The following is a 14,556-nucleotide window of genomic DNA, read 5'->3' on the forward strand; positions in this document are numbered from 1 at the left end:
AACATGGGTGATGAATGCAAAAAACTAGAATTTATTCAGAGTGGTTTGGTAGAATTTCGGCTATTTTCAGTCAATTTTTTGTCCTCCTTAAAGCTGCCTAAAGAGCTGTTATTTATATGCAAATATTAGGGTTTGAGATTAAAGTTGGAAAAGTTAAAATAAGTCAGGGGTTTAAAGGGTATTAGCTTAGAAAAAAGAACCAAATAACCTAAGTGTACGCAGGAAGGCAGCGGCTGGGCTTGCTGTTGGGCCCCTGGCTGGGCCCAGCGCGTGCCCACCCTCACGACGTATTATCGACAGAAATTTCATCTGTAATCTGTATGCAGCCTTCTTTTTATTCAAAAATGGTCTTCCCGATCTCCAATTTTGACGATTCTTATATCTTTTGCTCCCTGAACTTGTCCAAAATGATTGATTGGCTCCCTAAACTTTCAAGTGTCTCGATAGCCCCCTGAACTTGCATAAAATGTTTAATTAGCCCTCTAAACTTGTATAAAATGTAATCAATTAATCATCCGGTTGTCAAAAAGTAAGTCAAATGCGGAAAATATGTTACATACTTCCCAAAATAGATTAAAACATGTTAAAAAATAATTCCTTACTTATTCAACTATAAAACATTTCTTCTCTAATATTATAAACGCATACCCCGATCTTGGTCGTTTTACTTTTTTTTTAAATGCGTGTAACATATCTTCCACATTTAACTTACTTTTTTACAACCGAATGATTAATTGATTACATTTTATGCAAGTTCAGGGGGCTAACTGAACATTTTATGCAAGTTTAAGGGGATATCGAGACACTTTGAAAGTTCAGGAGGCCAATCAACCATTTTGGACAAGTTCAGAGGGCAAATGATGATATATATATATAGGTACATACTTATAAGGTCTCTATGTTTTTATGTAATACACTACTTAGTTCCTATGGTTTTAGAAATAATTATATAGTCCCCTAATTTTTCTTTTTGTTAACTCCTTAATCCTTGTGCTTGAGTCAATCATCTATCAAATACACAACTTTTTCTATTTTGTGAATCTACTTTGAAGATGAATAGGGAAGTTTATCTTCCTTCTTCCTCCTTCCGCCGGTTAGATTTACTGTACTTTTTTATTGTTTTTTTTCTATCTGTGCTTATATACTTCATCTGATCTCTTTATTCATCTGAATTGTATCGGCTTTCCATTATTCTTTCGTTTATACCTTTTTCGAATTTAGCACGAGCTGAAACGGTTTATCTTGTTCGTAGATCAATAGATCTACGTGGTTGCAACAAAAGAAAGGATTCACATCCGAATGTTCAACTCGGCTTAAATGATGATGACTGGTTTGCAGGAGTTTTTCTATGGATTTAGAATTACGAGAAGTATATATTTTCTTATTTTTTTATGTTTTTAATACCTTTTATGGTTATTTTTGCTCTTTGTAGTCGTTTTAGTGCCTTTATGGTTCTTATAAGGTTTCATTCCTTGTGTTTTTCTTGTTGTACTTGTTTGTTCATCTATTAAAGATATAAGTGTTTCTATCAAAAAAAAATAATAATAAAACATCTATTTTTCCTATTTTATATATTTTCTCTCTTTTTTCTTACATAATCACAATATATCCAATATAAAGTAATTAATTTATGAATTTTTATATAATTATAGAATTTTAATTTAATAATGTAAAATTTATTGACTAAAACAATGAATGAAATATTTCAAAAATTATAAAAATAGGAGTAAGACTGTAATTGTAAAAATTAATTTTTTTTTATTAGGAAAGAAGAACAAAAAAAATATGATTTTTAAAAATCATAGAAAATTTATAATAGTATTTAATGTTAGTTTAAAGATAAGAATTATAATTTAAGAAAATAAAAAACATATTTTTTTCAAGTATACATACGTAGTTTAAAAACTTTATTAAAACTATTTATATTAAATTTGACACTAAAAGATAAAAAAACGTTACGTACATAACTAGAGGTAATTTTGAAATTTCATTTACAAAAACAAATGGAATGACTAAAGAATTGATTAAGATAAAACTTAAGGATCTTATAAGAATATTATAGACTTACTAGTATGTTAAGTAAAAACATTAGAACTTTGTAATTATTTACCCAATATATTAATATCCTTTCTAGATATGGTTAATTATTTAGTTATATATTAAATTATTCTAATTTCACTAAAATCATGCAGTCTAATTAATTAGGCAATTTCTATATCCTTAACTCACAATAATTGTTTCTTCAAAAAAAAAAAAACTCATAATAATTTCCATATTCTAATTAATTAGACAATCTGTATCCTTAAATTTTATAGCTTTCTCTACAATTCACAATAATTTCTTTATAGTCTTTAGGGAAAATCTCCACAAATTAATTATTCTCATTTATAGTCGAATTTTCTTTTTCTGAATTTCTATGTAACATACATTACATTAATTTCCAATATGGTATGGTTAATTATTTAGTTATATATTTCAATTATTCTAATTTCAGTAAATCATGCATTCTAATTAATTAGATAATTTCTTTATCCTTAACTCACATTAATTTCCTTATTCTAATTAATTAGACAATTTATATATCCTTAAATTTTGTAGTTTTTTCCACAAATCACAATAATTTTCTTATTCTATTTAGGAAAAATCTTCACAAATTAATTATTCCCTTTCTCTGTTCTCTTATGCCCCTTTGAGATGAATCTGCAACTCTCAAAACCCTCATAACACCTCTCATCTCTCTATATAATTAGATCTTTGTCCCATAAACCATTCATCGGGTTCAAAGCCAACCAATTCTCACTTCTACTTAAACAATTTAAACAAGAAACACATTCCTTCTCCTCCTCTCATTTCTCACTTCCTTATCTTTTTCTTGATTTTCTGGCAACACATTTCAAGAAAATCACAAGGGATTCCAGTTTTTTTTTATATATAATTTATCGGATTACTCGAATCAAGCATTTCCAATAATATTTCCATGCGTCCTGTCCCAAAATCGGAACCATAACCATTATTTTCATTTTTTCTCTCTTTCTACTCGTTTTGAAGTCTCTTTTTTGATCCATCTACAACATCAATGATGAAAAAAAATTCATTACCAATGATGTTGGAATTGGGTCAAAAAAGAGGTTTCAAAAAGAGTAAAAAGAGAGAAACACTGAAGAGAATGGTTGTGGTTTCGACAGAGAAAGCTAAAAAAATGGTGATTTTAAATAAATAAAAAATATGATTTCATGGTAAATGTGATTTTAAACAATTTCAATTCTTGGACATTTCCATTTTGATGTCATCAACAGTCATTTTGAGGAGTCAATTGAAGTTTAGTGGCTATAACTTTAGTAAGTGTAAAATTGACTGGTTTTTATATTACCTTTTAAAATTATACTGTGAAAAATTGAGTAAAGTCCAATGACCATGGGTGTAATTTACCAATAAAGAATACTTGCATTATTGAAATTTAAGGGAGATGCATTAGTTAAGAGACTATGCAGGAATGATTTGTTTCCTTTCATTGTTGATACTAATTTCTAGGCTTCTATTTTTTAAGCCTATTTTTATTTTTGTATCCTTGATGAACTTTTTACGGGTTGTTTGTTACGAGGGATTAATATGATGAGATTGGGAGAAATAATGTAAGGCTTTTTATCCCATGTTTATTTTAGAAATAGAGTAGGAAGATAAGAGTGTTAGAGTATCTCCAATAGTATTTTAGTTGGGCTCTTAAGCAAAATTTGAGTAGAGAGAGTTAAAAACCAACTCCACAACAACCTCTTAGTGGCTCCTCAAATCACTAAAAACCTCCTTATCTTCTCTATTATTGAGGAGCTCCTAGTTCCTCTTTATTTCAATTTTTTATTAATAATTTTTTATTAAGTATCCTATCTCGTAGGGATGTAAATGGGGCGGTGTCCCCGTTGGTGACCCGTCCCGACAAGGACGGGGATAATTTTGTCCCCGGTGATGAGGATGGGAAAAGGTATCCCGCCTCGTTAATCCCCAATAGGGATCGCCGATTATTCCTCGTGATAATTGTTTTTTTTAATGTTTTAACTATATTTTAATTAGGTTATTGGTCGTTTTCAATTTTAAGCTTTTTGTGGTTTGGGATATTTGAGAAAGATTGTTAATACTTGATAATATTAGCTATTGTTTCTTAAACGTTTCAATTTTTACTGATTCTTTTCTTAACATAAATGGTGATTACCCGCGAGGAATGGGGATAAGGTTTTGGAACATCTTTAAACGGAGAATGATGATCCCCGCAGGGACAGGGGACACGAAATCCCCGACTAGTCGGGGAACAGGGATAGAAAATGCATTCCCCGTCCTGTTTACATCCCTACTGTTAGAATTGTAGAGATATATGATTGATTTTTTGATATGGAAGGGAAGAGCGTTGATTTTATTGAAATACGATGTGCAGTTTTATACTGCTAAAACACAACTACAAGAGAGTAAAAAAAGCCTAAAAGGTAGCATAAAAATCTTCCTAAAAATAAGCAGGAAAATCAGAACTGATAAACAAGAGAATCAGAACTAATATTGACTATTTCAAATTAAAAATAATCTGCAGCAATAAGTCACAAAAATCAACACTCCTCCTTGACTTGATAGCTGCATATTCCAAGCTTCTGCCTGAGATATTCAAATCTTGCTTTAGGAAGTGGTTTTGTTAGAAAATCAGCAAGTTGATTCTCTGTCTTGCAATGAATCAACTTCATCTCTCCTTGTTCTTGCATCTCTCTTAGAAAGTACAACTTTATCATGAAATGCTTTGTCTTCCCATGAAACACTGGATTTTTAGCAATCGAAATTGCAGCTTGATTATCAACAAGGATCAGTGTGCTATCTTTCTGCTCCATATTCAAGTCAATCATGAGTTTTCTGAGCCAAAGAGCTTGATTTGCTGCTGAAACAGCTGCCACATATTCTGCTTCCGCTATTGACTGTGCTATGACTTCTTGCTTCTTTGAACGCCATGAAAAAACTCCAGAACCAAAACTGAAACAATATCCTGAAGTGCTTCTCATGTCATCAACACTTCCAGCCCAATCACTATCAGAGTAGCCATAGCCAACTGTGCCCTTGACATATCTGAGGATCCTTTTGGCAGCTTTAAAATGAATTTCACTAGCGCAATGCATGTATCTTGACAACAAACTTACTGCATACGTAATGTCGGGCCTGGTTGCCGTCAAATACATCAGACACCCAATTAAGCTTCTGTATAATTTTTCATCAACTTTGTCAGCTCCATCTTCTCTGTTGAATTTTTCATTGTGATTAATTGGAGTTGCAGTTGGCTTGCAATTCTCCATCTTGAATTTCCTCAGAATTTCCTTTGCATACTTTTCTTGGCATACAAAGGTTTCACCATTATTTTGATGCACCTGCATACCTAGGAAAAATGTCATTTTTCCTAGATCATTCATTTCAAAAACATCTTTCATTCTTTCTTTAAATTCCTCAATCAGCTCCTTTGATCCTCTTGTAATCAATAAATCATCAACATACAAGGAGACAACAAGCATTTCATGACCAATCTTCTTGACATATAAAGTAAACTCACTTAGACTCTTTTCAAAGCCTAAGCTGATCAAGTGTGCATCAATTCTACTGTACCAAGACCTCGGGGCTTGTTTTAAGCCATACAAGGCTTTCTTCAAGTGATAAACTTTCTCCTCTTGTCCTTGAACAATGAATCCCTCTGGTTGCTCCACAAATATTTCTTCTTCTAAGTATCCATTTAAAAAAAGCCGATTTTACATCCATTTGATGTACAACCCAGCCCTTTTGTGCAGCAAGAGCTAACAACATCCTTATAGTATCCAGCCTAGCGACTGGAGCAAAAGTTTCAGAGAAGTCTACCCCGAACATCTGAGCGTAACCCTTCACAACGAGTCTCGCTTTATATTTATTGATAGAACCATCAGCATTAAGTTTGGTTCTATACACCCACTTGACTCCTATTGCTTTCTTATCTTTTGGTTTCTCCACTAACTCCCAGATCTGTTTTTTTTCAATCATATTCAGCTCCTCCTTCATTGCAATTAACCATTTCGAGTCAGTAGCAGCTTCTTTGTAATTTGCAGGTTCCATAACAGCAACACTACATTTTTCATAAATATCTGAGAGTGATATGGTTCCTCTGACTGGCTGGTCATCAATATCATCTTCACTCTCCTCCTCAAACTCAATTGGCTTCTCTTCTTTGCTCCAATTTTCTACCTCAAAGAAATGCACATCTCTGCTGATAATAACTTTATTGCTTTGTGGCAAGAAAACTCTATAGGCTTTTGATGTTAAACTGTAGCCTACAAAGATTCCTGGTTCCGCCTTTTTATCAAGTTTGTCTTTTTAACCTAAGGAATGTAACAGAAACACAAACAACCAAAAACTTTCAAGTGCAACATCTTTGGCTTGAAACCATACCAAGCCTCAAATGGAGTTTTTTCTGAAATGGCTTTAGATGGCAATCTGTTCAGCAAAAAAACTGCAGTGCTTGCTGCCTCTGCCCAGAATTTCTTTGGAAGATCTTTGTCATGAAGCAAGCATCTCGTCATCTCCAAGATTGTTCTATTTTTGCGTTCCACAACCCCGTTTTTCTGTGGGGTGTAAGGAGCTGTAAATTGATGTTCTACACCTGCATCTTCACAAAATTTGCTGAACTTTTTTGATGTATATTCCGTTCCATTATCAGAACGTAATATCTACAATTTTATGCCACTTTGAGTTTCCACCCAAGTTTTGAACTTGAAAAAGATGTCAGCAACCTCAGCTTTAACTTTCATAAAATAAATCCAGCACATCCTTGTATAATCATCAATGAAAGCAATATAATACTTACTGCCATTCAAAGATGGTGTTGGTAGAGGTCCTCCAACATCCGTATTCACCAATTGCAGCTTACTCGATGCTCTCCAAGACTTGCCTACTGGGAAAGACAACCTTATTTGTTTGCCGTATTGACAAGCAGCACATTCAGATAATTCTTCTTCTAATTTAGGTAGCCCTTGTACAAGATTATGTCTTTTCAAATAAAGCAGAGCATTATGGTGGAAATGCCCCAACCTTTTATGCCAAAGCATTATATTGTCTTCAACCTTGTGCACAACAATTTGTTCTTCTCCAATCAAATTCAAAGAAAAGCTCTTGCCTTTCATTTGAATTCTGAACAGCTCTACTCCATTTGAATCTTTAATCAAGAAACTTTTGTCTTCAAAGAGAACTTTACAGCCTCTCTCCAATAACTGACCAACACTCAATAAGTTTTGATCAATTTCAGGAACATAAAGAACATCTGAAATTAGTTTCAAACATGTGCAGCCTTTGATTGCTACGGTTCCCTTTCCTGCTACAGATATTTTCTCTCCATTTCCGATTCTGACTTTGGTAGTGTAGTTTGTATCAAGTTCTCTGAACAAATCTCGATCATAAGTCATGTGGTTCGTACAACCACTATCAATCAACCAACTTTCTGCTAAGCTTGAAGTAGTAAGACACGATACTACGAAAAGCTCTTCTTCATCAATTTGTTCAATAGCAGCTTTTGCTTTCCCTTGTTATTGTGAAGACTTACAGATTTTCTCCACATGTCCTAATTGTCCACACTTGTTGCATGTTACATCTGGCCTCCACCAACAGTACTTCTGTAGATGATTTGTTTTCTTACAATTAGGACATGGTGGAAAATTCTGAAAGTTTTTGTTACCACTTCTGGTATTGTTGCTGCTCGAGTTTCCTGCCTTAAAGTTCCTGTTCTTCTTGTTCTTGCCACCATAATTGTTTTGAGTTTTGGCCAGCAAAGCTCCTTCTACAGAACCTTCTTTCCTTATAAGACTTCTCAGTTCTTGTGCCTGGAGTGCACTCAATAATTCCGTCAATGTGATGTTTGTTAGATCTCTTGAGTTTTCAAGAGAACTGATAGTTGCTTCAAATTTCTCTGGAATGGTAACAAGAATTTTTTTAATAATTCTTGAATCAGAGAAATCAGTACCGAGGAGTTTCACTTTATTGGCAATGCCAAGAAGCTTATCTGCATACTCCTGGATGGTCTCCGTCTCCTTCATCCTTTGTAATTCAAATTCCCGAATCAGGTTGATAGCTTGCATCCCTTTGATCTTCTCACTTCCTTCATATTCTTTCTTCAAAAAATCCCAAATCTCCTTCGCAGTTTTTAATGTCATTATCCTGTTAAAAATAACAGATGAGACAGCAGTGAACAAAATCGATCTGGACTTCGATTTTCTGAGCTTCTTCTCTTTATGAGCTTTTATTTGAGCCATTGTTGGATTTTCAGATAAATCAGGAACTTCATAAACATTCTCCACAGCTTCCCATAAATCATGGGCATCGAGGTAGGCTTCCATCTTCACAGCCCACATTTGATAATTGGTTCCGTCAAATAACGGAGGTGACATCGAAGAAGAGAAAGAAAAATCTGAATCCATCTTTTGTGTTTGTGTTTGTGTTTGTGTTTGTGTTTGTGTTTGTGTTTTTGGTTGTATTTTGTTTGCTAGGGTTTTTGAATTTTCACAGATCCCTTTAAATCAATAAAGCTCTGATACCAATTTGTTAGAATTGCAGAGATATATGATTGATTTTTTGATATGGAAGGGAAGAGCGTTGATTTTATTGAAATACGATGTGCAGTTTTATACTGCTAAAACACAACTACAAGAGAGTAAAAAAAGCCTAAAAGGTAGCATAAAAATCTTCCTAAAAATCAGCAGGAAAATCAGAACTGATAAACAAGAGAATCAGAACTGATATTGACTATTTCAAATTAAAAATAATCTGCAGCAATAAGTCACAAAAATCAACACCTATTCTCTCTTCTCACTTAATAAGGATTGATATAACGAGGTGGAATAAGCTTCTAGAATTTTAATATGATGGAAAAGTCCATCTTATCACTCTATCAATGTTCTGTAAATAGGAGTGATATAGTAAAATGTATTATTTTATCATTTATCTCTATTCAGTATACTAAACATGGAATAATATTTTCCAAGTATCTTATACTTATCCATATCCCAACTTTTATCCTTTATCTCTATCGCCATCAAATATCAAACACGCCCTTTAGGCATTTCTATAAAAGGGAAATGTAAAACTACGCAGCTTTATATGAAATTTTATTTTATAGGTTTTGAAATTATATGGTTTTGTGTTAGAGAAGCATAATTAATCAGCTGTTCGGGACTAAATTTCCTGACATAATTAATGAGATCCTCGTGAGGAAAGCTCATGAACAAATAAACGAACATCGAACAACTCACGAACAAAATATCGTCAATTTTCTAATGAGCCGAGCATATGAACAAGCCAAAACTCGATTTAGCTTGGCTCGATTACAGCCCTTTATTCCAAATATGATATGGTGATTGCTGATTCTATTTTACATTTTATATTCTTGATAAACTTGTAGGTATACGATTGGCAGCAACTCAGAAACTGATTCCTTCAGGTCCATTATTAGGTTTGTCTATTTGTTCACTCGCTGTGTTCATTTCATCTTACTTTCAAGATACTCTCCCTTGATTTTGTTAATCTCACTTGTTAGATCAATATTTTTTATAAAATGATTTGTCAATGCTTATTTCTGTGGGGTTGATACTTCTTCTGGTAGTTATTTGCATGTATGGAAATGATTTTATTTTATTTTTGGTAAATTTCAAAAGCAAAAAATCCATGTGGTTACGCTTTTTGTCGATTGCAAACGGGGACTGGGGTTTTTCGCTTTTCTAAAAACAAGGATTTTTTTGGTTGATATTGTTATAATGACTGTTGATGATATTCTAAGCAACTATTTAACTCTTTGGAATCTCCATTCCTCGTGGATATTCGGGTCACGTTGGAATCTCCATTCCTCGTTACTAGTATTTTCTTAGTGTAATTTAAAGTGTTCCCTGTAATACAATTAGACAAATATAATAAAACAGAAATATACTTGATATAAAAATGTATCAATCATAATGTTTTCTTAAAGGATGCATCTATAAATCATAATTATAAGTAATATATTAATTTATCAAATATAAAAATAAATAAAAATTATCTAAATATAAAATAAAGCACATAAAAATTCATATATTCTACAAATTATCCAATGTGAAAAAATACATTTTTTTGACACTAAAGAAGAAAGGAAAATCCCCATCCCATCCGGATGTGATTCGAACCCATGACCTCCCTAGTTATAGGTAAGCTTTCAACCACTAGGTTAAGAGCTTCACCAAAATGTAAAAAAAAAAAAAAATACATTAATCAACCAAACATAATACTAATTGATATATATATATATATATATATATATTCTTTTTCTTTTATCTCTTCATCTTCCATTTCTTAATTCTCAAACATATCCAAGAATTTTGTAAATATGATCTCAATCTAACTGTATTTTATTTTCAATTCAATCAAACATGTTTTTGGGCCTTCAAATTAAAATGTAGGATAACTAATGGATACTATATATTTACATCCAAGCTAGTGTTCTAATTTCTTTTAAACAATCGTGACATTCTAGGCTAGATCGAGACTAATACTAGCCTCTCTACTTAGCTAATACCAGATGAATAGTTGAATTGATGTGATATTATCTAAGTGCAAGGATTTTGTAGATAGATCACTCAACCATGTAGATAGATCAAAGATTTTGTAACCATTTCAGTTAAAAAACATTATAAAGACATCTATAAATTACATTTTAGTCATTCAATCCATTTAAATTACTTACATTTTAGTCATTCAATCCATTTAAATTACTGATTCTTTCATTACTTAATAGAACCTCAAATTTATTTTTTCACTTAAAGCTATTACTTTAAGTATTAAAATACAATTTTATATTTTTCTTTTATTTAAAAATAAATTTCCCGGCATCTTTTTAGTCAAAATATAATTCAATTATCTTAGTAAATATTTAATATAAAAGTATCTTAGTATATTAAATATATAAAAGTCCTTAAATGGCTCCAAAAACTGCAACCACAAAATATATTTTGAACTCTGTTGGGTTGCAATTTTTGCAACCATTAGAACTTTGCCATCATGTTGAAGTCTCAAACGTAATTCTTAAAAAAAAAAAAAGTCTGAAACGTAGTTCACAAATGAAATTCTCAACTTTGCAAGCAACTTGGTTGGTAGATTGCGTCACATTTTACATCGGTTGCAAGTATCGTTCTCTAATTACTATTTTTCTTGTAACAGTGTTATAACCAGTTCAATTAAAAAGCATTATAAAAACAACTAAACAAAATCATACAACCCTAAGAGACTAAGATTTAAAGTTGTTAAAAGTCATTTAAAATCATAAACCAATATTTTGGTACCATAGTACTTCTAATTCCTAGTTTAAGAAAAGAAAACCACCAAACATCAGCATAAGCATAGTACTTGTCTAATTCCAGCCAAACACAGCATCAGCATGAGCATAAGCATAGTACTTCTAATTCCTTATCTAGCTCTTCTGCTGTCTTCTCTACTGCCTCTTTCTTCCCTCTCCCATGCCCTCCTCGCCCGCGACCTCCTTCACGGCCTCCTCCGCCATTTCTCATACCCCCAGGACGGCTTGGACCTCCGCCATGACCTTGCGTTGATGCCTTCTTCATCCTTCCATTTACTCCAACTTCTTCGGTGCCACCAACAATTTCTAGCTTCATTGGTTTTCCATCTAATATAACATTGTTATATTTCTTGATAGCCGCAAATGCATCACTTTTTCTTGTATAAACTACTTCACCTGAGCCATTAGAGCGACCAATTTCATCATAATGAACAACACAACGTTTTAGATCTCCTACCACAGAGAAGAGCTCCCTTATATCTTCACTGGATACTCCATAATCCAAGTTAGATACATATATCTTTGTACCAGTCGTGATCCCACCAACAGCAGCAGCTCTAATACTATCTCTGCGAGGAGGAGGCACAACTCCTGACATTCTACCACCATCGAAAGAGCCACGTCCTCTCCCTCTCCCTCTGCTATTCTTTATTATGTCATCGAGACACATATCCAGAGGAGATATCGCCATTGATTATGAAAAAGTAGAGGTAAACACTGCAGAGAATGAAGCTATCGGACAAGGATGTAATGATATATAGAGAAGGGAGGAGCAATTAGGGTTTTCAGAATTGGGGATTGATATGAAGGAGGCATAAGAGAGATTTGTGGACATTTTTCCTAAAGAGAATAAGGAAATTGAACTCTAAACAAGGATTTGATTCAGATTGAAAGATGGAAAGATTGTGAGTTACGAAATTGTAGGGAAATTTACATAAAAAATTAAGTATGTGTAATGAATTTATATACAGGAAAAGGAAAATTGAGATAACTTCGTAGACTATGCTATGCTAATTCAAAGCAAACTAAATCATAGTAGCTCTCTCCGCAATTCACAATAATTCCCTTATTCTCTTTAGGAAAAATCTCCACAAATTAAATTTTCCCATTTATAGTTGAATTTTTTTTTTCTGGATTTCTATGTAACATACATTACTTTGGTTAATTATTTAGTTAATTATTTAAATTATTCTAATTTCAGTAAATCACATCCATTCTAATTAACTTGGAGGCGATCAACAGGATTTCAGATAACCAGGCTATTTGTCTTAACAGCCAAAATCTTATCAAAGCTATTTTAGCTTCGCCCTTCCTTTGAGTTCTTAAAGTTCAGCCACATCTACAGGAAACAGAACCGGATTGCGGATCGCTTGGCGGCAGCTGGACATGAGGGGATGTTACGTGTTTCTACTTTGTTCCTCCCATTTTTCTTTCGTCTATTCTTTTAGAGGATGGGATTGGGGTCAGCCTGCCTAGGCTGATCCCGGGTTAGTTTTCTTTGTTTGTTTGTTTTCCTTTCCTGTTTCTACCAAAAAAAACTAGACAATTTTTGTTTAAGTTTTCTCCACAAATCACAATAATTTCCTTATTCTCTTTAGGAAAAATCTCCACAAATTAATTATTCCCATTTATAGTCCAATTTCCTTTTTCTGAATTTCTATCTATGGGACATATGGTTAATTAATTATACAGTTATATATTTAAATTATTCTATTTTCAGTAAATCATCACAGTAATTTCCTTATTCTTTTTAGGAAAAATCTCCATAAATTTATTATTCCCTTTCTCTCTTCTCTTCAGCCCCTTTGAGATGAATCCGCAATCCTCAAGACCCTAATTGCACCTCTCTTCTCTATATATAGTTAGATCTTTATCCCATAGACCATTCATCAGGATCATATGAAAAATCTTCCAGACAGAATGTTTTAATCCTTTCCTCTTAGAAAAGTTATCGGTTTGCTTCAAAGCCAACCGTTTCTCACACTACTTAAACAATTTAAACAAGAAACTCATTCCTGCTCCTTCCATTCCTCACTTCCTTACCTTTTTCTTGATTCTCAGGCAACACATTTCAAGAAACTCACAAGGGATTCCAGTTTTTTATATATAATTTATTCGATTACTGATTCAATTAATATGGTGGCAGAAGTGACAGAAACTCAAGAATTGATTATCGGGCTATCATCATTCCTCCTCCTCTCATCCCTCAATTCCTTATCTTTTTCTTGATTGTCCGCCACTTCTTTGACCTAGAACCTTGAGGGGTTGCAAAAATATGCTTAGGTATGTGAAGGAGAAGATATGTAGCAAAATGAACTTAGCTACTCGAGGTGGCAGCTAAAAGGGCAATACACCCTCTTTCTGTTTTTCTCATCAAAGGGCTTAAGAAAGCTATAGCATTTGTGAAGTTATTGTATATCTTCTCCCTCACATACCTCACTTGTGAAGTTATAGATATCACTATTAATTGCAAATTTCATTTATTACAGGGAATCCAAGTGAAGAACTAGAAGATTTCATGCCCTTGTTAATATGCAATCCGGACTGAGACAATCATATGAACAACAAACTAACTTCTATTTCTAACCCGTGGCTTATAACTGACCATTATGCTTACCAAGTTTTTAATGGAATCAGATTGTCCGATTCTGTTGTTAATTTTAATGAAGTGAAAACTTTCAAGGATTTTGAAATTCTAATGAATATTACAGTTATAAACTCAGAGCTAATCAAACACTTTCTAAGAAAGTATTGTGATCTTTGCTGCTGTAAAAAGACATATCTTAATGAGAATCTTATTGGGGTCTTAACTGTAAACTGAAAGAAGGAGTAATTGCACAGACAATAAAGGTTAAAATTGACCCTCAAAGTTCACGTAAAGGGTCAATTCAATCCAAATCAATCTTTTAATTCAGTTCTTAAAGCTAGTTTAAAATGCCAAATTAACCCATGATCAAATCATCCCTAAATATATAATATATTTTTTATATCTAAAATCTATTTTATACTTAAAAACTATTATATTATGTGCAACCATGGAATGTTTTGGCTTCGACACATCAATGTAGAATATCAAAACACTAATACTTTGTAATCATGAATATTGTAGGAAATTTATTCTTTTAAATAATACTTTTCCAAATTTTTGGATAATGAAATAATAATATTAAGTAATAAAATATGACAAAAATAAAATTTTGATATAT

The 14,556-nt window shown here is 32.7% G+C and overlaps 1 protein-coding gene across 1 annotated transcript; it reads right to left on the bottom strand.

Annotated features, from left to right (window-relative positions):
- Positions 1–11,162: 11,162 nt before the first annotated feature.
- Positions 11,163–12,170, bottom strand: LOC136224678 (THO complex subunit 4D-like). The gene has a single exon (XM_066013086.1). It carries the CDS (start codon positions 12,039–12,041, stop codon positions 11,427–11,429), a length of 615 nt encoding a protein of 204 aa, XP_065869158.1. The 5' UTR covers positions 12,042–12,170; the 3' UTR covers positions 11,163–11,426.
- Between the last annotated feature and the right edge of the window lie 2,386 nt (positions 12,171–14,556).

The sequence above is a fragment of the Euphorbia lathyris genome, chromosome 3 (assembly GCF_963576675.1).
Source record: "Euphorbia lathyris chromosome 3, ddEupLath1.1, whole genome shotgun sequence".
Classification (NCBI taxonomy): Eukaryota; Viridiplantae; Streptophyta; class Magnoliopsida; order Malpighiales; family Euphorbiaceae; genus Euphorbia; species Euphorbia lathyris.

What these genes read in the sequence shown, in the direction of transcription:
- LOC136224678 (XM_066013086.1), bottom strand. Translation starts at nt 12,041, where the DNA reads ATGGCGATATCTCCTCTGGATATGTGTCTCGATGACATAATAAAGAAT.